We start from the raw sequence: 24,866 nt of genomic DNA on the forward strand, positions 1-24,866 counted from the left end.
TTCAAATTGTCCAGTGTGTATGCACTATGTGCACTCCTGTGGCATCATTCGTCACATCCTCAGATCTGCCAAACATGCTGCTCAATCTGAGGTTGTGAATGACAACTCCATGCATTTGGATGCGGCGGGGGAACAATATATATCGTGCGGTCGTTCACCAGATCGTGTGGTGTTTACGGACTGCGTATCTGTCGACAGCTGGGTACACAGGTCACCTAATTTGTACCCAGCTTCAGTGACCTGCCAGGACTACTCAATTAAGGTGTTTAGTTGAGAACCCTGTAGTGAACTCCCAATTATTCAGCTTCCAACACATCAACTTCAAGAACTGAGTACTCACTTGCTGCCTAATTGTAATGAGATGTTTTTCACTTCACCTGTCAGTGGGTTTAATGTTAAGGCTGATTGGTGTAAGTAATAAATTGTAAGAGATGTCGAAATCTTTTCCAGTGTTAAATGTGTGGTGATCCAAAGGATGACCTATTACGGAGCTGGTAGAGACTTCTACAACAATGCTCTATTGTTTGAGAATTCTCTCCCAAAACATCTCCACTATTTGTTCAAAGTGACATAATGGTATCAACTTATGGAAGAAGGTAACTGGGGTCCCCCCTTCAACTAGCTCCTAATTAGGACATCATGTTTGAAACTTGGTTTCCTGGCCCTCCTCCCTCAAATAAAGTCATAATTTAAGCTTTTAACCAAATAAAAGCAATTCTATTAAATTATTTGGTTACCTGACAACTTTTACTTTTTGACCAGCTACCTCCTTTTTATAATTTATTTCATTAGCTGTGTCACTTTCTTATCGACTGACAACCACCCCATGACACTCTTAGTAATAGTGAGAGATGTATTATAAATGATAACTATACAGTGTACCTAGTCACTTTACAGACAATAATAATGATCTCTAATTCTGCAGGTCTAGTGCCAGCTTCTATGACTGAGCCCCCACCATTTAAATGCCTTCTTATCAATAAAGTGGATGGAAGCTGTGCTACTTTTAATGATTCCGAACAAGAGGACCTGCAAGGTTTTGGGGTTTGCTTGGACCCAGTCCATGATGTTATTTGGAGGTATGTTTCTACTTAAACTTACTGGCATATGCATTTACTGTAACTTGTGCTGAATGAAAATATATGCATTTTGGTGACGAACTATTAAGATCACCAATCCTTACAATCCAGACTTCCAGCAGCTGAGATAATGAAGGTTCATGTTTGAGCATGTTTATGAAGAGCGTATTTCCTTTCACACTCTTAGTAGAAAAACGCCATGACAGTTCTTCCTCCGCATTTTCAGCTCTGGAGCAAACATTAACAAAGCAATTTTAGGCAATTATAAATCGAAGGCAATTAAAATCTAGGTATAAAACCTATAGAAGAGCTTACATTCATTTTAATGTAACTGTTTATTAGAATTTTCTACACTTGCCATAAATACAAAGCTATTTTAGCTATGAAAATACACCCATGTGTCTATTGCACTGCACATTCTGTATATCACTAATGTAATAACGCATTGCTAAATGCTCATCTGACACCATGTAAGACTTAAGGAAAAATGATTTGTAACTATATATTGTTGGATCTAACTATTGTACATGATTTAGATGCAATAGTTATGTTTTCTCCTTCATCCACTAGGGGACACTGGAGTTCAAGACAGTGGGGTATAGACGGTGGTAGAGCAGAGCCTGGCACTTTAAATAATCTAGAAGTGTGACTGGCTCCTCCCCCTCTATGCCCCATCAGCCCCAGTTTTTAGAATGCGCCCGAGAGAGCCGGTCGCACATCAGGCTGTCTCCAGCCTTTCTCATATATATTTTTAGTTATTAGACAAGCACTGAGGACAGGCAGGCTGCTTACTGTGGCAGTCTGCCTGCTACGTGGGAGCCGCCGGGAAGGGCACTACACGGCTACTGCAGCCTGTGTCCGGTGACCCTAAGGAGGGGGCACACATAATGGAGTCATCTGACCCTGCGAGGACCCGCCACTGCTAACACCGGCATGTGTCCGGGTTCCACGCCGCCCCCTCAGCCCAGCATCCCGGCCGCAGCAGTCCGTAAGTATGACCACTGCTCCTGATTAGCAGGAGCAGTGGACGTTAGCTGGGCTCAGTGACATGCCGCTAGCGGTCACTGTTAAGCCCGCCATTTCAGCGGTGCCATTTGTAAAGCGTCTGTGGCTCAGCGTTAAGGCGGGCTCTCCCCCTCAGTGCTCTGCACTGCAGCGAGGTCAATGCAGCGCTGACAGGCCGCAGTCCGGGTCCTCCTCCCCAGAGGGGAGCAGGAGGGGGTAGCTGCGGTAGGCGCGCCACTAGCAGGAGCTTCCCTGTACTGCGCCGGGGCTTGTAATGTAGAAGCTCCGGCGACGGCATTGTCAGGGGCTCGTGGACACCGCTTCAGTGCATGCACCGCGCACCCTAACAGAGCCGTTCAGCGGCTGTCTGTAATCACCGCGCCAGTGCTTAAAAGAACACCGGCGCCGGGTTGATCTCCCGCGCGCCCGTTAGACGCCGCTACAGCGCGCCTGTCTACCTGCAATGTCCCTCCTCTTGTTACAGGAGGAGACGCTGCACCGCGGATTATAGAACCACGGCTTGCGAGTCAGGTCTCTGATTAGGGGAGTGGTGCGATGATAGCGGGAGAGTCTCTGTTGCACCGTGCACCCTCTTGCCCTGTATTCCCCAGTACAGTCTATGTGCCCCAGGCAGCAAGTGCAAAGAATCATCTTAAGCACCGCGTGGAGGCCCGACATTCTCCATAACAGGAGCGCTGCGTCTGCCTTTTCAAAGGGCGAGCTAGTATAGGCAGCTGAGGCACAGTCAAAGTTACAGACCTGCTGGACATAGAGCAGCGTGGTTCTGCTATCATTGTTCTATAACAGATAATGGTTGACATGACTGCCTTTCAGCGCTGACGTTGTAGGCTCAGATCCCTCCGCAGCCCTTTGCTGTGTGGAGTTTGTGTGTACTCCCTGTGCTTGCAGCACTACCTGAGGTTTCATAGTGTAGTGGTTATCACATCTGGATTACAGACAGCAGGTCCTGGGTTCAGTCCCCTGTGAAACCACCAAATAGCTATTAGCAGCTCTCATCTAAACTCAGGAGGAGACGCTGCATCCCGCAGCTCCTGGCGGGGCTGAGCAGGCTTCCCTATTGGCTAGTCTATAGCATAGGGCTAATCGCCTTAACGTTATACCAAATGCAGCTCCCCAATGTAGCGATGTATGACCGGCACGCCCTGCCATAGCAGCCTACGACCGCCTGGGAATACCGGGAACTGTAGGCCTAGAACAACATCAGTGCTCCCATGAACCCTCTCCGGTCTAGCAGGAGAGAGGTTCAGTTAATGAGGGGTTTTGCATTAGGAGCCTTGAATGCTTCCGCTTTATGCAAAACCAGTCGGGGACAGCACGCTGCTAAAATATCCTGCCCCTACGCAGTAGCAGAATGACGGCCACATGCGGCACATGAGCAGTCTCCCTGAGTGGAGGTAAGCCACGTGTGTGTATGTGTGTACATATATGTGGGTGCATGTATGTGTAATACATATATATATATATATATATATATATATATATTTGTATGAGGTACGCGTATCCATATGTGGATATCGCTTCTTAGCCTTACCATAAGAGCAGAGGTAGGATCTGTTCTTATCAGTTTTATGTCGGATACCTAGCATATTGAAAGAAGGAGGCTGCGATTGGTTGCTGGCTCTCCTGATGCGCTAGTTGGTACAATAACTCCGCTTTACACTATCTCTCCTTGGGGTTTGAGTTGTGTGTGTGTGTATACATTCATATATATATTTATGTATATGTGTAGGTATGCCTATACTTCCACTATCATTAGGTTTACCTATAATTCCACGCATGCGAAAGCCGCCTGGGCTTACCAGAAGCTGTAGGCTAGTTCCATACATATTATATGGTGCTCTATAAACTAGTCATGTGATGCGGCTTACATAGTGATACTCTTAGGCATTGCATCCAGTATGGACCCTATACATGTCCTGGGGCCTTCTTGTAGGTCCACAAATGTATATAAAGATACGTACTTACACCCTCCTGGGGTTATAGTTCGGTTTCCGTCAGTCTATATCTACAGCGCCCTGTTCAGAGGACCTATTATTACTTGGTAGCAAACTTATTAGACACCCATTCCTTGTATGAATACTTGGGATGACAAACGCGTTATATGTCTAAGTACAGGTACCCTTCTCAATATCAATTCTGGTACTCCATATTATTGTCGCATATCTCAATAAAATTAGTCTCTAAGGGGCCCTTGTGTACACTTCATATCATGAAGGCCTAGAGCCACCTGCCGATATAAGTAGTGTCAGTTCTATTAATGGGGTTAGCAGCGCTGTGCTGACTGGAGTGTGACACTTCGCACACTCAGAGCGGTATTCCAGCGCCCCCTGCTTCCCTTCTAAGGACAGTAGTTATAGAACATACACAGGCTGGGGTGAATTTTGTCCTTGGGCTCTGTTCATTTCATGGCTCTTAATTATTGCTCATGTTCTTATTTAGAAATATTACTGTCATCTCCTGCACGCAGGTAGTATAGCTTAGGCACTACCTGCAGCAGGGAGTGCTTTAGCGTGGTCTCCTATCCCCTCCACATCCCACGCTGGGAGTCCTTCAGCGCAAACGGTAGGGATGCCTGTCACTGGATGACAGGAGTATAGTGATGGCTGGTTTGCTAGCAGAATGGGAACTAGCCCAATCCCCTTTTATTTTTGAACTATAACACCACGTTATGAGGTTCTGAGAGGGGCCAGTTATTCAGCTGGTGCACATCCCGGCTAGTAGCGCTGTGCTGACGAGACACAGTCCTGCCAATTGCAGCGCCTGCTATTACCCCCTGTCAGACTTCCCCTTGGAACTGCCTCACCGCATCTATCACAAAGGGTGCCTAGCTTCATCTAAAGTCTGAGCTACCTCATGGTATACTAGCTACCTTGCCTAAATGTATAGTATTAGCCACTGTTCTGGTGCTGTGGCCAGAACTTATGGTTATAGCATACCCTTCACTCAGGGTTAGCTCTTTTTTTGGGTCCCTTCCCCAGGCTTATGCCTCACATTGGCTTACCTTTGAGAGGAGCAGTACTCTTCCCATGCATATATGTGAAAACCATATACTACATTATAGGCTGATCTTAAAACCTTTTTTCATTCTGTGCTCACGTTAGAGGGTATGCATATGTGCATCTATATAGATTTATATCTTCTGTGCTCCATTCGGTGGCTCATACAAGAGGAAGTTAGTGATGCGCGGCTAGTGCGGTGGTATTATTGCCTCACAGCATTGAGGTCGTCTTTTTGATTCCCACTTCAAAAACGGGTTTATCTGGAGATAAAATGGCTCACCTGATAAGGCGAGTACACCAGTAACAGAAGGGTCCCAGGATCGAATGCCTGGGTGGTATTAGATTGGTGGGCATAATACGCACTTCACCATTATACATATTTATGTAAGGACTTACACTAGCGGACCGTTTTAGGGGTATATGTATGGTCTAACATGACTATACAGATACACATCCCTTTTGGAACAGGCTCAAGTATAGAGTCCTGTTCTACGACTTTCTTGTCTCCACTAACATTTTGCTAGTTTCCACAGTATTTTATGCTGCACATCTCCAGATGGATGTCCGTGCTGTAGAGCATTGGTCTTGGCCCACTGAAGCTACTCTCTATTCCTAACGTGGCAGGTTGCTGTGTGTTGGTAAAGGTCAGTGACATTCTACATAGCGTCCAGAGGGATTCTGGTCGCTCAAAGGTAAGAGCATACCTCACTGATGCCTAGGAAGATGCTCATTTTTCATGCAACCTGACATACATAGTGTTATTCTCCCTAATGCACCCTAGCTGCTGTCCTAGCAGCCATCCACTCTTTTAATCAGTTGGCTCTACACTTTAGAGTTTTCCTGGTGTGTGGGTGCATCGTTACAACATTGGATTAGTGACACTATCTACTAGAATCTGTTGGGGTTATGGACCGAAGCGCACCTATGGGCTAGTGCACATCTTTACATAGATGTGTAACAGTCACTATGTTCCACGCAGGGGGCCTGGTTGGGCTTTCTGTTCTATATCTGTTGATATTTGATCACACTGACAGGTACCTGACGGGTACTTTCATGGTTGTCCTAGTGCTCTAGCCTTGCTGACTGGATGCTTCCCTATATTGGTAGCTCTCCCTGGTTGACTGTTGCATTCGTGCTCTTTTACGGGTAGGGTTCGGGCCAGCAGTTGGTACTGACTAGGCACTTCCATCATGTTGGAAGTTGTTTTCTTTTTAGCGGCAGCGTTTCAGTTGCTGTTTTATCCCTGTTTTCAGTATGGGATGTACTGCTGTCTGACCCTCTGAAGGGTCTTGTAGTCTCAATAATCTCTATTTCGTCTCAGGCCCAGTGGGATCTCCACTCTTTGGAGACTTCTATGGCCTAACCCTTCCGCTGGTTAACAACTTTGTTGTAGTTGGACCTCAAGGAGGGTTCAGGGCGACTGTTCGGTCTAGTCTTTTGACTCCCTGCATACTCTGTTTGGAGTCTGTGGACAAGTTTAGCTCTGTATATTGATATTGTTATACTTCTGTATATACGATTTATGTCCAGCTGTGCTGGGATTCTGCTGTCTGCACCTGTTGCAGCTTCCTGTATAGCCTCTAGTACGGTTTCTCGAGTTTGTTCTTGTTTACGGCCCTTCTATGGATTCTTGTTGGGGCTCTCGGCTGCCAACGGTCCGGTTTGGTCTATTTCAGTTGAGATAACTGGTTCTGACGTTTCTCAACTGTCTTTGTTCTCTCGCCAGCCGTTCTGTTCCTTTTGACTTAACCTGTACGTTATGGAAGTTTCTATGACTGTTTAGCAAGGAGTGGTGTTTGTCTCCTGTGCTCTACGACACTTAATCCTCAGCTTCCGCTGGGCCTATGGTTCTTTGCGGTCCCTGTTTTGGTTTGGCCAAGGGGTCAGCAAGTTCTCCGCGCTTCCCACCCAGGAGGTTGGCTTTGGGACGTCCCCACTGTCTTGAACTCCAGTGTCCCCTAGTGGATGAAGGAGAAAATAGGATTTTGGTACTTACCGATAAATCCCTTTCTCCGATTCCACAGGGGACACTGGACGCCCGCCCAGCGCTGCGTACTTGCTGTTTTGTTTGGTTCCTTCTATGGTTGTGTGACTGCATGGTTTCCCTGCAATGGGTTCCTTTGTTCTCCTTCAGTCGGTATTGTTCCGTTCTGTGGTCTTCTCCTTTTCCTAATTTTTCTGTTGTCCTCCGTCTCCTCTCGGGCTCAGTTCTTAAACTGGGGCTGATGGGGCATAGAGGGGGAGGAGCCAGTCACACTTCTAGATTATTTAAAGTGCCAGGCTCTGCTCTACCACCGTCTATACCCCACTGTCTTGAACTCCAGTGTCCCCTGTGGAATCGGAGAAAGGGATTTATCGGTAAGTACCAAAATCCTATTTCTTTGTAAAACATACAAATGAATTTAAATACAAGTATAAGGCCATACTCAGTGACATGTTTTGTTCTAGGTTTCAGGCCAGCACAAGAGAGTTTTGGTGTTATAATGCTGTCATAGCAGACTCCAGGCTACCATCAGCCCCTGACATGCAGTTAAGATGTAGCATTCTTAGTCCAGAGCTGGCACTTCCTACAGGACAAAAGGCTGTAACCACTCGATCACATGCAGCTTTACATATACTAGGTAAGTTTATGTTGGACATATATAACTTGTGTTAGACTTTGGTATAAATAATGCTAAATTTATGAGACAATATTGTACAGTATTTTGTTAAAAGGAAAACTGTGTTAAGCTTATTTAGTGCATAAGTCAGAGGTTCCCAAACGCAGTCCTCAAGGCACCCCAATAGGTCAAGTTTTAGAGGTTCCATGGTTGAGCACAGGTGGTTAAATCAAATTGACTGAGGTACTAATTAAGTCACCTGTGGTCAAGCATGGCTATCTCTAAAACCGGGACTGTTAGGGTCCCTTGGAGACTGAGTTTGGGAATCTCTGGCATAAGTGATTACTTAGACTTGGTAGTTTTCTGTGTGTGCTTACAATATTCCTAATTTCAGGCTGTCTCGACACACTGGCTGCAATGCAAGACTTGAAGATGGGTGTCTCAAGTACTGAAGAGGAAACTCAATCAGTGTTGAAAGTTTATTCCAAGGAAGATTACAGTGTTGTTAACCGATTTGAAAGTACGAGTCTAGTTTGGTTTGTACTTTCAGAAAGACAAGCATGCCAGGCATTAATGTCCAGCTGCTCAAAATAAATATACTGCTTGTCATTTGTTAAGGTCATGGTGGAGGCTGGGGGTACTCTGCACATTCAGTGGAAGCGATTCGTTTCTGTGCTGATACCGACATTCTGCTTGGAGGACTGGGCCTTTTTGGTGGTAGAGGAGAATACACTGCGAAAATAAAGGTTACCTTTTTTTATGTACAATGTGCATTGATCTCATCCAATGTGGTCTGGAGACACACTGACATAATTGTTTTCTGTATCCCTCACTACAGTTATTTGAATTGGGGTCAGATGGAGGTGACCATGAAACAGATGGGGACTTGCTTGCAGAGACTGATGTTCTTGCATATGACTGTGCAGCCAGGTGAGTCTGTTCTTACTAAATCACACTTGGCCAAATGCTAGCCATGCTGGTTATACTCTGATCATTTAGACAATCCATTTTTATTGACATGTAAACATTTAATCACATGTTAAGGTGACAATAAATTCAAACTAATCAATAGTCCAATCTGCCGTATAACATTTTCAGTGTTATCAGATTGAGTTTATCAGTGAGTCTGTTGTAACCAGTGAGGTTGTTAAAGTCTGATTGATTGATTCTACTAATATTCTATATTGTGCATGCACTGCTAATGCTTCTGCTCTGTCATAACAGAATTGGACTTTCTCTTTTGACAAACCAACAAAACCTCTAATAAAAATGATGGGATTGCTAGTAATCTAATCCTAATTTTGAATGTTAGTTGTTTGCAGGTATAATTTTACAGAAATGTAACCATCCTTTTGATTAAAATATTATATGGGACCAGCTTGAATGTACATTTATCTACACTTTAAATCATGTACATTTTAAGGAGATTATTGAATGTGTTTTCTATGTATTTAGTTTGATTGTGTTTAACCCCATTAAACAGTGTGATAACATATCATTGGAACTATAGATTTCTCTTAACATCCAATTGTGGGACACTGGGTATTATGTGGTATTGAGTGCAGTGACAGGAGCTAGGGGGCCGTCCTTTGGACGGGATACGGTCAGAATGCCAGCTCCGGAATCCCGACACTTGTTATGATCCCGACTGCTGGGATTCCAAAGGTAAGTAGCGGGGTTAGGAGGAGGGTTAGTGTTAGGGTTAGGCACTATTGCAAGTACTTCCCTATCTGCGTGCTGCTCTTGATTTTTGTTGTTGTTCAAAACACTTCTGACTGGTTTGGCTCTGTACATTGTAATTTTTGCCTTCATACTACAGAAAAACTTGTTTGTATTGCCTTTTTCCATTGCATTACATCTATTCACTTTAATCATTCTTTTATTAACTAATTCCGTCTCCCACTACTCACGTACCTTTCTTATATATTTCACTTTTGGAAGTGCACTCATACACCAGCTGCACTGTTCTTTTATCTGCATTTTTGAATATTTAACAACTTTTATCCACACTGTGTATATCACACAGCCTCCACTCCAGTTTTCATCTCTCTTATTACCTCGTCCACAGCATGGACATTCTTTCTTCAAACACCCCCCATATTCAGTGCCCACATAATCCTCTACTGTATCCATCCCTATCCTCTTCCTCTTGTCTCCTCCACTTGCTGTTCCCCCTATTTTCTCTCATCAGTCTGCTTTCCAACCCTCTGCTTCTTTTCCCTGCCTTTGCTGTTCCTCCACTCTCAGCCACCTCCCTCCCTTCATGGCCTTGTTACTCCACCATTAAGCCCCATTCCCTCCTTGTTCTGCCTGTCACCTCCAGGGCTGCCAAGAGAAATTCTGGGCCTGGGTACTGCAACATCCTGTGGGACCACAGCATGTTGGGTATGGCTGCACCCATTTGTGGGTGGGTCTAGCATGTCAGATGCACCCACTCACAGGAGCATGGCATAGCACCCAGCAGCTGGGACTAAAGTATTCACTACTGTATTAGGATGGCAGGGCAGTCCCATAATAGCTGCATTTTTAGCAGGATGTATTTAGATGCTAAAATGTAACACACAAATTAAAGTGTTACAACTTTATTTTGTACTTCTCTCAAGTAAATAACACACAAACATAATCCTATATTTTGTCATAGAGATAGATGAATGAAGGACTTAACTTTGACATTCCATCAGGTCATCTTAAACACACACATTCTGCAGCACATATCCTAACCCACTGCTCCATGCTCCTTCCTCACGATCTACCCCATCTGTGTCACCCCTCCCCTTTAGAATGTAAACTCTCAGGAACAGGGCCCTCACATGCTTCTCCTCCCCCTACTTATAGTATCATTTACTCCTAACTCCCCTATTGGCACCTAACACTTGGTTGCTTATGCCCTGCTGCTTGTGTTATGCAGCTATATGTATAAACCATGTCTTTGTCCTGCATTGTTTTGTATTACTATTAACTGTTTCTTTTGTGTGCCCATTTCTGTACTGTGTAAGGCGCTGCAGAACCTTTGAGGCGCATACATATATAAAGGCACTTTCTTCGTTGTGTGACTTCCCACTTGCATAGCTAACCAGAGCAGATATAGGAGGCAATTTCTGGGAGCAGCCTTCATCATTCTCCCCAAACCCTGTCTGCCCTCTAAGTACTAGTGGTGAGGTGTATTTGGGTGTATAGTTTTCTTTGTGCTCTTCCTTGTTTCTGGCCTGAGCCTTCCTCTTGGCTGTGCAACTGCACTTCTCTTGTCCTTTTCTTTCCTAATTTCTTTGGATAACCCGGGAAGAGGACCAGTGACATTTTTTTCTTTTACCTGCTCCAGATGTCACACTATATTGTCTTGTGTCCAGTCCATGGTGGATGTGCAGTAGGTGATTCTGTTTAGCTTTGGACTGGGTCAGTAGGGAAGGGAAAAGAGAGTTGAAACAATTTGCGGAGGGTTTGGTATATCTCAGACTGAAATCCAAATTGCTATCATGTCCTTGAGGCCTCTCAGTATCTGGGAGTGAGAGGTATACTTTATTATGGGGAGATTTTATCCTAAACTGGATAAGATTATTTCTCAGGCCATAGAAAGTAGGAGCGGGAGTTTCTCCCGTCAGTGCCCCTAAAGCTAAAGGTTTCTCTTATTTTGTCCCCATAGTAAAGCAAGTTGTCTGCGCTGCAGGAGCGAGTTCTTTGTTCACTTCTATGGGCTGTGTAGAGCTATTGAGACCTGGTGCAGCAAGGCATCCAGCTCCTAAGTCCTCTCACAAACAGTAAGCAGGATGGACTGGCTGTCCACTCTAAGGCACAGGTTCTCAAACTTATGCTGGCCATACACGGGGCGATTTGAAAACGTACGATGTCTTGGTGTGTTTTCAAATTCACCCTGTGAATGGTAAGTGATGCATCTTACAAGATGCTTCATTTACCTATTTAACAGCATGATAGATCGCAGATCTTATGGTTTTTCCATTAGATCTACGATGCCGATGTACGACGGCGGGGAAGCGCATCGCCATCGTACAGCATGCCAAAACGTACACGATATGCATGATTGATCGTTGCGGTCGATCACAATCGTGCATATAGTGTGTGAAATCGCCCCATGTATGGGGGGCCTTTAGTCCTCAGGACCTCCAACAGTGCATGTTTTCCAGGTCTCCTCACAGAATCACAAGTGAAATAATTAGCTCCACCTGTGGATCTTTTAAAATGTGTCAGTGAGTAATGAGTACACCTGTGCACCTGCTGGGTGAACTGGAAAACGGAAATTGTGTGGGATTCTGAGGACCGAGTTTGAGAACCACTGCCCTAAGGGAAGCAAGCCCGTCTTTCAGCACGAGTAGTCACTTCAGTCCTGGAATAAAAGAAAAAATTGTGTTTTTACGCAAATCTCTTTCTGGTCCAAAAATCAGAATGTTCTTTTCAAGCTATTCTCGATGGAGTCCTTCAGGTCAGTCATCAACAGCATGTAACAGTACAAGTTCTAAGTGTTTGTGGACATCAAGAATGAGTACTTGCAATCTGGCTGGGCACCTGATTTGCTGTTCAATCTTGTAATGTTTCATGCACTGCCCTTCAACCTAGACACCGTTCCAAGGGTGTTCAGAAAGATTATGGTAGCGATCCTGCTCCTGTTAGATGATCATCCCTTACCTGGGGAATCTGCTAATCTAGGTGAAATCCACAGTTTTACTGCAAATTCATGTCTAGCGACAGCTTGGACCTTGCAATCTCATTGAATTCTCAATTTCAAGAACCCCAACCTGACCATTTCCTAGTGGATTATGTTACTGGGACTTATGTTCAGCGCCTGTCAACAAAGGGTGTTCTTGCTGGAGGACATATACCCTCCCTGCAAGGTGTTACAGATGTGTCCTCATACATCTAGCCTCAGTACGCTACACGGCGCAAGATACCTGGCACTAGTGAGCTGCCAGGTCCTGTGCAACTCTGCTAGCACCGGGCGTCTCTTTTTTGTTGAAGATGCACCTTCGTTGTGATGTGTCTAGGATACACCAGATGACTGTAAGTGACACTTGTATATCTGTGTGTGACAGTCGTATGTGAAGTACAATGGAACTTGGTGTGGAAAATATATAGAATAGAAATATATTGATTCAGAGACACACACAAGTGTTGCACATCAAATTAAGCAGCAAAGTCTCCTGGTGCGTCCTAGTCACATTGCGACTAAGACGCATTTTCTGCAAAAAAAAAGACTTAGGGGGGGTTATCTTATAATGGGGTCCTATGGACATGGTGGGTGGTATGGGGTGCAAAACACCCCCTAGGCATATTTTTTTCTTTCAGTAAAATATTTAAATATCTTTTCTACTTCAGGGTCCATAGGGGGTCCACAGGGTTGACCTTGGGGTATAGGTTGGGAACCAAATCCGGGCACCACGCAGTTAAAGCTTTTAGCTCCCAGGATGCACTGGGTCCACTCTCCCTATAACCCCACCCCCAAGCCAGAGGCACCTCAGTTTAAGTTGGTGCCCGGCCGGAGTCGGGTCACCGTTAGCGCAGGGGGAGCTGATTAGCAGCCCCTAAGCTTATTTTATTTTTTTAGGGACAAAGTTTTTTCCATGGACTTTGGACTCTTCAGAGCGGCAGCGTCGGACTGTCCATAGGACGTCTAAGCTGCCGCTCCGTCACCCCGCTGGCGCTGAGACGCCAGTACAGATCTGGGGATCTCAGCGGGACCCCAGAGTCTGTACTAGCCGGACTCTGTGGGCGCCCAGGACTGCTGCCGGATCCACGGGGAGCAGGTAAGGTCGCGGATCACCGCTTGCGGTGATCCGCGCATTTCAAATGCAGTCCTGTGCCTCCGGTCTCAGGGGACAGACCGGAGGCGCCGGCAGTGGCGGCGGGCCCCCCATACCCCGTGTGTCCACTAGACCACCAGGGACTTAACGATCGGTGCAGGGAGCCGGCGTCCCGGGGGTTAATAGCCGGCCAGGGGAGGCAGCCTTCCCTGTTACAGCGGCTCCTCCCCTCAGCTCAGCGCGCCTTTCAGTATCCATAGTCTGGCGTCGCTGAGCTGCTTCCTCCGCGGGCCACGCTTCCTCTGAGGTCTCCAGCGGCCATTTTATCTCTGTGGTGCAGCAGAAATCTCTCAGGATGGCAGTTGGTCCAGTCCCCCTGCGTACCTCACCATCAGGTCAGTGTACACAGCGCTGTAGCCTTCCCAGACACTGAATCTGGGCAGTTGAATGCAGTGTAATAGTGCAGTATATTATATGACATGTTTATGTATATATGTATATATCTGCATTGTATGTGACTTATGCTAGTGCTGACTGTCTGTACTTTATTCTCTCACCTGTCAGTGTATATCTATCCCTTTTCTTTATCTGCCCTAATACAGCTGTACTTAGGGTGGTTCTGAGACCTCACATTTATATACTTGTTAATATTTGTGTGGTTTGTCACATACTGTTGCGTGCTGCACGTTGCCATATTTTAGATGGAACTGTGTGTTGCATACGCTGAAAATGGGTCCCTGCAGCTAATTTTTGGCATCAGTCAGGACCAGTATAGTGCTGCTTAATATTTCCGCCAAGATTGGTCAGATATGTCTGACCAGGAGATAGAGCGTTATACTGCACCCATTTTTACTATCCTGCAAGTCATGTGCTGCAGGTGTTAATGCGGAGGATTTGACTCATAAAGGGTTCTGTAGGTGGCGTCATCTGGTGCTGGCCTCTTTCACGACCCCCTTGGGCGGTTTGTTTTCTCGGGATCCTCTCAATTGCGGATCGCCGGGTGGGCCCCATTGTTGTACCTCACTTGGGGTTACTTCACCATACTGCCCTTTTCATCTCAGGGTATCTCGCAGCTTCTTGCACTCTTCCCCTGTGACACAGACTACCGCTCCATGCAGGGGTTTTTCGCAGTATATGAATTGCCCCTGGTGCCACAATAGTCTGTCATTCCCCTTGCAGGGATTACCACAACAGCCACCCTGGGTGGATGTCGTTTTCTACGAAACGCTAATTGGCATGGTTGACGCCCTGTGGTTACTTCCCAGTTGGCTCTGCCGTGAACTGGGTACTGTTTGGGGCTCTTTCCCTCTTACACGGGGGGAAGCCTATTTCAGGTATTATTATCCCTGCTTTAGGGCTGGTAGCAGGTCCATTCTGGTTAGAGTGAATGTTGACCTGCACCTGTATCATACACCCTCAGTATTGCGTGCCTTCGGGTTCCCTGTTGCTGACTAGCGGGTGGATCGCATAGCGGGACTCTGGCTGTTGCCAGATAGGAGGTGTTACAACAGTGTTTGGCCTCCTGTCCCAAATTCCCTGAGGGTCATCACGAGCCCCTCCTGGGGTGGATGGGCGTGTTACTCGTCTGATTACAGACGTTACTACGCCTCCCATTCCTGCGTGGTCGGATTCTTCGGATCCGTAGGTGGTAACTCTGCCTGAAATCAGTATACTTGCTTTCAGGAGTTGTTACCCATCCTACCATGGCTATAGCATGGTTGGTTAATACTATTGCATATTGGGTTGATGCATTTGTAACGTTTTTTCCCCTCCAACACGTCGGGGATTCAAATGTATTTGGTCGCTCACGTAATATATGCTGTTGTCATAGGTGGAAATGCCTATATTGGATACCAGTCTCCTAACTTTCAGAGTTCCGGCTGCGACTGTATCCTCCGTAATACCCTATGGCTGCGCTCTGGGAATGCAGAGGTGCAGATACCATCTTTAGGGTTGATATTGTTTGGTCCTGACCTTGACAAGATTGTAGTAACATTGGCAGTATTACTAACGACAAGTTTACCGCTTTCAGCTATGCCCACTACAAGGCCTCAGACTAAGTCTGTTAAGTCTTTTTTGTCCTCTGGGTCAGCCTAAAGGTCTGTTTCTTCGTAGACTGTCGGCATCTACAAGGGCCGACATATCCAGTACCGAGCAGGCCTGGACTGCCAGCCGATCCTGCTTCTGAACCTACGGATATCTCTTCAGCCTGACGGGACAGGCCTACAACTGGGAGATACCGATTTTCTCAGTTCGCCCGGTATTAGTGTCAAGTTGCCGCGGCTACGTGGGTAGGAGGGTACGCCCTCTTTACAAGGGCCTTACAGATCCAGAAAGCTATGCAGTTGTTGCGGTAAGCGGAGCTAATTAGGCCATCCCCACTATCTCAGTGAGGGACTGGTTGTTCTGCTTTCTTTCTGGTGCGGTGGCTGAATGGTCCTCTTTGGCCTATTCTCTGTCTCAATTCCCTGAACCAGTTCCTAAAGCTACCTGGGCTCAGGAGGAAATCCCTATGCTCCATCATACGATGTTTGGAACCTGGGGACTTTATGGTATCACTGGATATACAGGACGCGTGCCTACGGGTACTTACAGAGACCTTTCCTCAGCATGGGCTGAGGTTGGCTGTATCACAGCAACACTTACAATTTTTCGGGCTCTGCCTGTTGGGACTGTCCTCAGCCCCACAGGGGTTTACCAGCGTTTTGGATTTTCTGACAGTTCTTCTGTTCAGTATATCCCAATGCTCCTGTACCTGGACGGCCTCCTGCTCTTAGCGGGATCACCGGGGTACTTTACGGCCAGGTCAGGATGACTGTGGCTTCTTCAGGGTGCAGACGTTTAATCAACGGGGAAAAAGTCCTCCCTGCATCCCTCTCTGGGTATTCTTCATCTAGGATCCCTGCTGGATTCTCAGAATCTGAGAATTCTTCTGGCGTAAGACGGAATCTCTTCTCTTCCATTAGGAGTACATGGTTGTCTGTGCAGTCGACAGATGTCTTTACACTCTGGGATGCATGGTGGAATGGGCTCAGTTCCATTCCAGGCCTTTCCATAATTGGCTCATCTCCAGATGGAACGAGTTTTTTCTAGGGATGTGCAGGCTCGGTTCTACTCGGTTCCGTTCGGTTCTTTTTACCGGATCTTATTGGGTTTCAGCTGTCACGAGTTTTGGATAGCCAATAAGATTCGGTAAAAAGAACCGAACGGAACCGAGTAGAACCGAGCCTGCACATCCCTAATTCTGTCGGATAACTGTTCAAACGATGATGCTCTCTCCGGAGGCAAGTCGGTCCCTGTCCGGGTGGCTATGGCCATCTCGTCCAGGGTTTTCTTTGCTATGGACAGTGTCTGGATCGAATCCTTTTCAGTGCAGTTGGACGTCTGTCGATTCCACCCTGTCAATTAACTTACTCTGGCATAACTCTTGTTTCCCGGTGAACCTGAAAAGGTTCAGTCCGACAGGGTCAGGACAGTGGCTTCCTTTTTAGCAACACTGTTCGTTGGGTGGCAATGACAGGTATGTCACATATTCGGACATAGTCCGAGGGTCTCCTCCCGACCATCTCGGCAGCGTTCATTTCAGGAGCTCTCCATTGGGAAGCGGGAGTCCTCAGCCGTCACGACGTGCATCCCGGGGACTAGTCTCTTCCCCAAGAGAGGTTTCATCTCCTGGTGAGCAGGGGGGGCCCCCCTGAGGTGACCCTCATGGCCTTCTGACTTTATCACACTATGGTGTTACAGTCCAGCTCTGGGGATTCTGAAGCAACCTTCAGCGACTCTTTGTCGGTGAAGTGGTCCTTCCGCTTTGTGTACCTGTGTTCTCCGGTCTCCCTTCTTCCTCGAGGTCTTTGGAAGTGTTTTCAATCGAGACGGAGATGCTTTCCTGCTGGTGGCTCCTGATTGCCCCAGATGTCAGGGGTACTTGGATCTTCGGAGTCTCTACATCGATACTCCATCCCTGATGCTTCACTGCCCGGACCTGTTGTCTCAGGGTCCTTGGTTTTGCCTTGGACCTGGGTCGTTTGTCTTTGACTGTGTCCTTACAGTGGTCTTACGGCTTCCCTGGCTTTGTCATAGTTAAAATGATTAGAGCACATGGATCAGCTTTTGCTGGGACCTACCACAAACTGTGGCAGCCATAAATCTTATGGTATTGTACCTGTCGATACAATCCTCCGGTGTCCAGGATTTCCAGATATTCTGGCATTCCTTCCGGCTGGCTTGGGTTTCACACTTGGCCTGGTCTTCCTGACAGTGCGGATCTCTACACTGTCAGTATGGTTAAGATATGGAATTGTTCCACTCTGGTATCCAGTTCATCCTTTGGAGTGTTTTCTGGATTATGCCTCCATTTGTCCTCCCTAGGGACTCCTTGGGAGTAAGTAGTGGTTCTTCGTTACCTCCGGGGACAGTCAATGGAACCGCTGGTTGTGATAGCCATTACATGGTCTATTGCTTAGGCTCTCTCTTTCTCTCACGGTGTTTATATCAACCAGGAGAGTGTCTGAATTGGGAGCGTTCTCATGTGGCTCCCTCTTCTGGAGGGCATCATGTCAGGGTGGGAGTTGCTCTCGCCCTGTGTTTCTTCTTAGTGGTTTTCAGGTTCCATATTATTCCGGAACTTATGGTACGGCCATTCTGTCCCCAGTCCTCTCGGCTGGTGTGGCCTCATTGACTGTGGTCTGGCCTCTTTGGATTTATGTGATCCGTTCAGGTTCCTTACGGAAATCGGACTCCTTATTGGTGGTCTGAGATTTCTGGTTTTCACAGGAAAGGATGGCCGGCCTATAGCCAAATGTTGGCTGGATGGCCTCGTAGGTCTTCCTCAGGGGCCGACCCATGGGTAGGCCTTCCTGTTGATGCTTGTTTTTTCTCGGGCCATGTGACCCTCGTGTGCGGCTCGCTGTGGCGCCTCGGCTGTTTTGCCTTACTAGGTGGCCACGTGGTCTTCTGTCCACACCTTTTTAAGGTTCTAGGCATTGGTTTCCTTTGCCTCTCAGGATGCTTCCTTTTTGGCGACGGATTCTCCTCTCAGCACAGGAGCGTCCCCACCCTCGGTTGAACTGCTTTGGGACATCCCCAAGGTCAACCCTGTGGACCCCCTATGGACCCTGAAGTAGAAAACAAGAGATATGGTAAGAACTTACCTTTGTTATCTCTGTTTCTACGAAGTCCATAGGGTCCACAGGGCGCCCGCCCTGACGCACCTGGCTTCATATGGGCTGTGTGGCTGGTCACCGGTTTTCCGTCTCCCATTTCTGTGAGTATGGTTATTGAGTGTTCCAGTTTTCTCTCTCTTTTTCTCTCCTCCTCCGGCCTTTGGCTACTTACAAACTGAGGTGCCTCTGGCTTGGGGGTGGGGTTATAGGGAGAGTGGACCCAGTGCATCCTGGGAGCTAAAAGCTTTAACTGCGTGGTGCCCGGATTTGGTTCCCAACCTATACCCCAAGGTCAACCCTGTGGACCCTATGGACTTCGTAGAAACAGAGATAACAAAGGTAAGTTCTTACCATATCTCTTGTTTTTTAAAAATATGTACTAAGGACTTCCGGTAGGGCAGGTCACCACTCTTTATATGGGCTCTGGTCCCTGCTGCACAGAATTGAGCTCTAAAAGCAGAATTATCCCAGGATTACCTCACTACAGCTGCCCACACCTGTCGTCACACTTGGCTGCAGCTATTAGTCCGGGTCCCGGGTCTGGAGCCACATTTAACACACCAGAGTCCAGCCTTAAGATTTTCAGGCGTATATGACCGCCCACAGCCATCTTTGGGTGCGACCATCGGAGAGTTACTAGCAGGTCTCTCCAGCTGCGCTACTCTTCACTTCAAAGGAATGTACGTTGCTCAGACATGCTTTACTACTGAAACTTTGCTTCCTGCAGCCATATTCCCAGTTTGTATTCTTGTTGCTAGATTTTTCTGGTGGGATGCGGTCTCAGTTACTGGCCAGGACTGAGGTGCCTCTCTCATTTCTGTTCCAGTCACTAATGGCAACCCCAATTTTATTGAAAATGGATACAGAGTTTGTCGCTCGCACACTAGCCATTGAATGCCTTTGCCTGAAGGGGTGGTGCCGGGTTGGCCGGTGTTTCCGGAAACGGTGTTCCTGGAAACGGGGCGTGTCCGCCCAGTGTTCCAGGAGTGACCATCCCAGAGACTGCGTGGACGTACGCAGTCTGCTGGGCTCGCAAGCCTTGTCAGCCTGAGTAAGCTGAGGTTTACTCGGCTGGCCGGCCGTCCAACATCGCGCCATCGACCACAGATGGTCGAGATGGTGATCCCAGCACTGCTATCTCCGTCGCAGTGCTGCGATCGCAAATGCAGCAGGGGGTGTCATACACCTCCTGCTGCATTGCAAAGCTGCCTGCATGCAGCTTTGCAATTGCGATCCTCGCTGAATCAGGCCCTATGTGGCAATTTACTTTGCTCCTCCCCTCCACCACTAAGTTAGTTCTGTATATGTTTCTGTTAGTAATCCATGTTTTCTTGCTTCACTCTGGCTAAATATGTTTTCATGATACTCCATAATGTATTTGGTTTATGATTGGCCTGCAGCCCTTCCTACCAAGAGAGATTTTCCTGATTTTTTTTCTAGACTTTTCTCTTAATGGGACCCTCTTATATTTTTATTGAGCTATTCCCTAAATTATTCATTGCAAGTTAGTTAATGGGCGGAATTCAATTCAACGCAAATTGAATTGAATATTAGCCTATTAAGCTTATTTAGCTAATTCTATATTCTGCTTGTGTACGCACAGATCATTGTTTTATTTTACACTTCCTCAAGCCTTGCTATTTAAATAACATGTTTTTTTTACTTTTGTCCTATTATGTACATACGGTACATTAGAATATTGTTTTTTGAAGGCCTTTATTTTAATATTGTCATTTCACAAATGGGATATTTCTTTTTTATTATTCTTCTTATTATTATCATTTATTTATATGGCGCCACAAGTATTCCGCAGAGCCTTTCAAAGTACATAGGCAAATAGGTTGACTTACAATACAATACAGGACATGGATAATATACATTGCTACATTCGCGACCATAACACCCAGATAAGCAACAGAGCGAAGCAACCAAGTGTTAGGTGCCCTGGTGGGGAGTAGGAGGTAGATGAAAGTAGAGTTAGGAGAAGCACAAGAGGGTAGAGGGCCCTTCTCATAGGAGCTTACATTCTAAAGGGGAGGGGCAGACAAACAGGTATGACACAGATGGGGTAGGCAGGGAGGAAGGGGTATGTAGCAGGGAGTTAGAATGATAGCTGGAAGGCTTTGATGAAATAGTGGGTCTTGAGAGCCCGTTTGAAGGATTGTAGAGAGGTGGAGAGTCTGATGGGAAGAGGGACTCTTTTATTGCACCTTCAGTTCTATTAGTGTTTATTGCACCTTCAGTTTTCTTATTCGGATATCAGTTAGCCCCTATTAGTGCATATTTCACACCTTTTATAGATAATTTAATAATAAATCTGCAGTTTATCCTTTGTCTCTGTTCTATTTTTGTGTATGGCCTATTAGGCTTATTTAGCTAATTATCACATTATGTGCTTGTGCATGCACAGATAGATAATTTTGAACTTCCTCAAGCCCTGATATTTGAATATTACGTCTTTTACTTTTTGCTCATTGTGTACGTACATTAGAATATTACGTGTTTATGGGCCTCTTTTAATATGGTCATTTCACAGAAAGGACACTTTCTTTGTTTTATAGCACCTTCAGTTCCATCTCTTTAATATCTGTTAACTCCTATTACTACATAGTTTAAACCTTATACATAATTTAATAAGAGTCTGGAGTTTATTCTTTGACCATGGGCTTTGGCTGTAGCTCATGTTCTCCCCATTATAGTTGGGAAATTTAGACTAAATAGGAGTTTAAAGCAATGCATCTTCAACTTAGTCTTTGTTGAACACCTGTTCTCTGCGTGTTCTAAATATGAAAATCTGCCACTCTGCCTCATATGATGTGCCTATTATGATTTGTCAGTTTATTTTAATTATAAGTTGTATTGTCATGCCTATTTTTTTTTTTTTTTTTTTAAAGATTTATATGCAACTTATTTTTGCTTGTCGTTTTGGTCCATTTGCTTCAATAAAAAAAAAATTTATAAGCTTATTTCTAAACAACATTTTTTCCAGTTTGCCAGTTAAGTGGTTAAGTTAGGGCCGTATTCAACACCAGAGTTTAAAGGCTCTAAATGTGTGGCTGTTGGAGCCATTATTCTTAGATCTAAAGATCATTCTAAAAGTTTGCTTCAGTCCATAGTTTACCATGTGAAAAAAAAAATCCAAATCTCAGTAGGATTACTGGTAGAATTATTTACAAGCAATTTCATAGATGACATGCAATTATTTATTTTATTAGCTCACAATCTAGATCTAGTTAAGAGTTCATGTGTAAGCTAATTAACAAATCAAACGATTTCACACTTGATTTTGTTTTTAATCCTAGAGAGAAATATGCAATGATGTTTGATGAGCCCGTCCTTTTACAAGCTGGCTGGTGGTATGTGGCATGGGCCCGAGTGTCAGGTCCCAGCAGTGACTGCGGCTCTCATGGACAGGCTTCAATAACAACAGATGATGGGTAAGGCTTATTTTATTATTTATGGAACTCAGACTGTAAGAGGGGAGAAGAAACCTGTTTTAAGTAGAATTTTAGACATCTATGGTAACATTCAACTTGAGTTAAAAAACATATCAAGATACTTGTGCATCTTCTGTAGATTCTTCTCTCCACATCCTGATTGTTTTGGAGTTTTGGGAATGAGAAGCTAGCATGTGAGTCACCCACAGCTATACGAGCGGCCAGGAGGCCGCTCTAAAATTAAGAAGGACGGCCCTGATTCAGAGCAAGTGCTCTGTCAGAGTGTCCGGCTCTGAATCAGGGCCTCTGTTCCAATTCAACCCAAAGGTGCTCGATGAGGTCAGGGCTCTGTGCGGGCCAGTCAAGTTCTTCCACACCAAACTCATCAAACCAGATCTTTATTTTCCTTGCTTTGTGCACTGGGGCATAGTCATGTTGGAATAGAAAATGGCCTTACCCAAACTGTTGCCACAAAGTTGGAAGCATAGCATTGTCCAGAATTTCTTGGTATTTTGAAGCATTAAAAGTGCCCTTCACTGGAGATAAGTGGCCTAGCCCAAACCCTGAAAAACAGCCCCTTACCATCCCTCCACCACCAAATGTCACAGTTGGCACAATGCAGTCAGGCAGGTAATGTTCTCCCGGCATCTGCCAAACCCATACTCGCCCTTATGACTTCCAAACAGAGAAGCGTGATTCATCACTCCACAGAACATGTTTCCACTGCTCCACATGTCAGTGACTGTGTGCTTTACACCACTCCATCCGATGCTTGGCATTGGACTTGGTGACGTGAGGCTTGCATGCAGCTGCTCGGCCATGGAAACCCATTCCATTAAGCTCCCGCCGCACAGTTTTTGTGCTTACTTAATGTAGTGTAAGTTTGGAACTCTTCAGTTCCGGAATCAGCAGAGTGTCTGTGTTTTTACGTGGTCTTAAACGCTTCCACTTTCTAATAACATTACTTATAGTTGACCGTGGAACAGTGGCGTCCCTACTAGGGTGGTTCTTAAAGTACCATGTTTTGCATTTTTCAAATATGTTGAAGTCTTACGACCTTATATTGAAGTACATGAAAAATAAGCCTTATGTGCATAATTTGACTTTATTTCAATGACATTTACAGGTGTCACATTGACTTTGAAAAGAGCAATTGCTGCATACCGTACTTGATGATACAAAAATACATGTACTACTCCGTACCCAATCTACCCATTGTATTTGTAATGCCACGTTTCCTTTTTCGGGAAGTCGATGCAACAGCAACTTCCTCTGGTTCAATCTCTTCTGTACTGCTGTTAGAAGAGGTCAATTCAGCTGTAGTGAACAATTTCTTTCTGTCTTGCTGATCTTTTTCTCGCAGTTTTTCGTATGCTGCTAACTTCATCAGTTTCCATTCCTCTTTCTGTGCCAATTCTTTGTCTATGCCACTCATGTATCCTCGCCTACCTTTTTCGCGCTGGGCTAGCAAGAATGACTTGTCTTTTTCTATGGTCATCATCTGAAGTGCATTGGCATGACCAATGTCAAAAAGATCCTGTATCTTCTCCTTAAAAATATTTTCCTTGTGGATCAGATCTGCGTGATCTGCCTTTCAGAAGAGCACGATATGCTTTGTATGACTTCTCGATCTTCGGGACTGCATTGTAGTCTGCTATAATAGGAATTCTGGCTTTCTCACAGAAAAGTTTGAACTCATCCAGGACAATTCGTGAGGCTTCCTTGACTGTGTTGTCCTTTGTCCTGATGAGAGAGAATAAATGTTGAAGAACATCACCATTAGACGGCAGTTTTTTCCTGTCATCACTTCAAGTTGTTGACCAACAAGCCAGATATCAGTGTCAATACGTGTTATAGCACCACCAGACCTCTTTTTTCATCAATTCAATTTAGCACAATTCAATTCAACAGCAGTACCTGAGATCTTTGGGCATTTATTTTTAAGGACCACCCTACTTCCTACCGGTCTTTGCACCCGATGCAGGGAGCTTGTACAGCAAATGAGGGGATGTGACCTCGCAGGTGGGGGCGTGGCCTCGCTGCCCGAGCACCCTTTTTTTCTCACCGGGGTGCCGGCTGCCCCCAGGGACCAGCCTGTGTGAAGTGCCGGCTCCCTCACTGTGCTAGGAGCCGAGTGCTGCACATTGTTATGGCGAGCTGATGCTAACTCCAAAGAGGCTCTCGAAGCTCTTCCCTTCTCAGGTGAGTTTCTGTTTGGGCCAGAGCTCGACAACATTGTGGTCAGTCCTTCGCCAGATCTCCTTAAGGAACTCTAAAGCTGCATACACACACAACGATTTTTTGAACGATTATCGTTAAAAGATATCGTTTGAAAAAATCATTCACTTTCTGAGTCAAACGTTGAACGATAATCATCAATGCTTGTTCACGTTTGTAGTTCAGTCAGACTTGTCAACTCAACGATTTTCATTAAGGGAATATGCGAAAATCGTTTGTAGTTCATAAAAATCGTTCGTTACACTTCAAAAAAATCTGATAGATAATCTGACAGAAAATCGTTCATAAAATCGTTGTGTGTGTATGCAGCTTTAGTCCAGAGGTAAGCAGGCCTAGCTCTCAAGCAAACAGACAAGCCTACTGCCTGATTGGGTGGGCCTCCACCTGGTACCACCCAGTGTGGGAGTCCGTCTTTTGCTATTTTCTCAGATTCCTGGATGACGACGACTTCAGACGCCTGGGTAAGAGGGGTAATATTCCCAGGGTTACGCCCTAATCGTCACGGAATGTCTTCCAGTCCAGTTTTTCTTCCAGTGGATCCGGAGAAGGCAGAAGTGTTACACAACTTCATCAGC

The 24,866-nt window shown here is 45.8% G+C and overlaps 1 protein-coding gene across 11 annotated transcripts in view; it reads left to right on the forward strand.

Moving 5' to 3' along the window:
* MYCBP2 (MYC binding protein 2) overlaps nt 1-24,866 on the forward strand; it is a 339,358-nt gene that overhangs the window by 124,604 nt on the left and 189,888 nt on the right. For all 11 annotated transcript variants that reach the window (XM_088459230.1, XM_088459176.1, XM_088459189.1 and 8 more), the window contains 6 exons: nt 926-1,079; nt 7,553-7,725; nt 8,099-8,224; nt 8,323-8,450; nt 8,543-8,634; nt 21,919-22,053. In XM_088459230.1, coding sequence (XP_088315356.1) covers nt 926-1,079; nt 7,553-7,725; nt 8,099-8,224; nt 8,323-8,450; nt 8,543-8,634; nt 21,919-22,053 — 808 coding nt within the window. The remainder of the gene's footprint in view (nt 1-925; nt 1,080-7,552; nt 7,726-8,098; nt 8,225-8,322; nt 8,451-8,542; nt 8,635-21,918; nt 22,054-24,866) is intronic.

Source organism: Taudactylus pleione, unplaced genomic scaffold (genome assembly GCF_031769625.1).
Source record: "Taudactylus pleione unplaced genomic scaffold, aTauple2 ptg000041l, whole genome shotgun sequence".
Taxonomy (NCBI): Eukaryota; Metazoa; Chordata; class Amphibia; order Anura; family Myobatrachidae; genus Taudactylus; species Taudactylus pleione.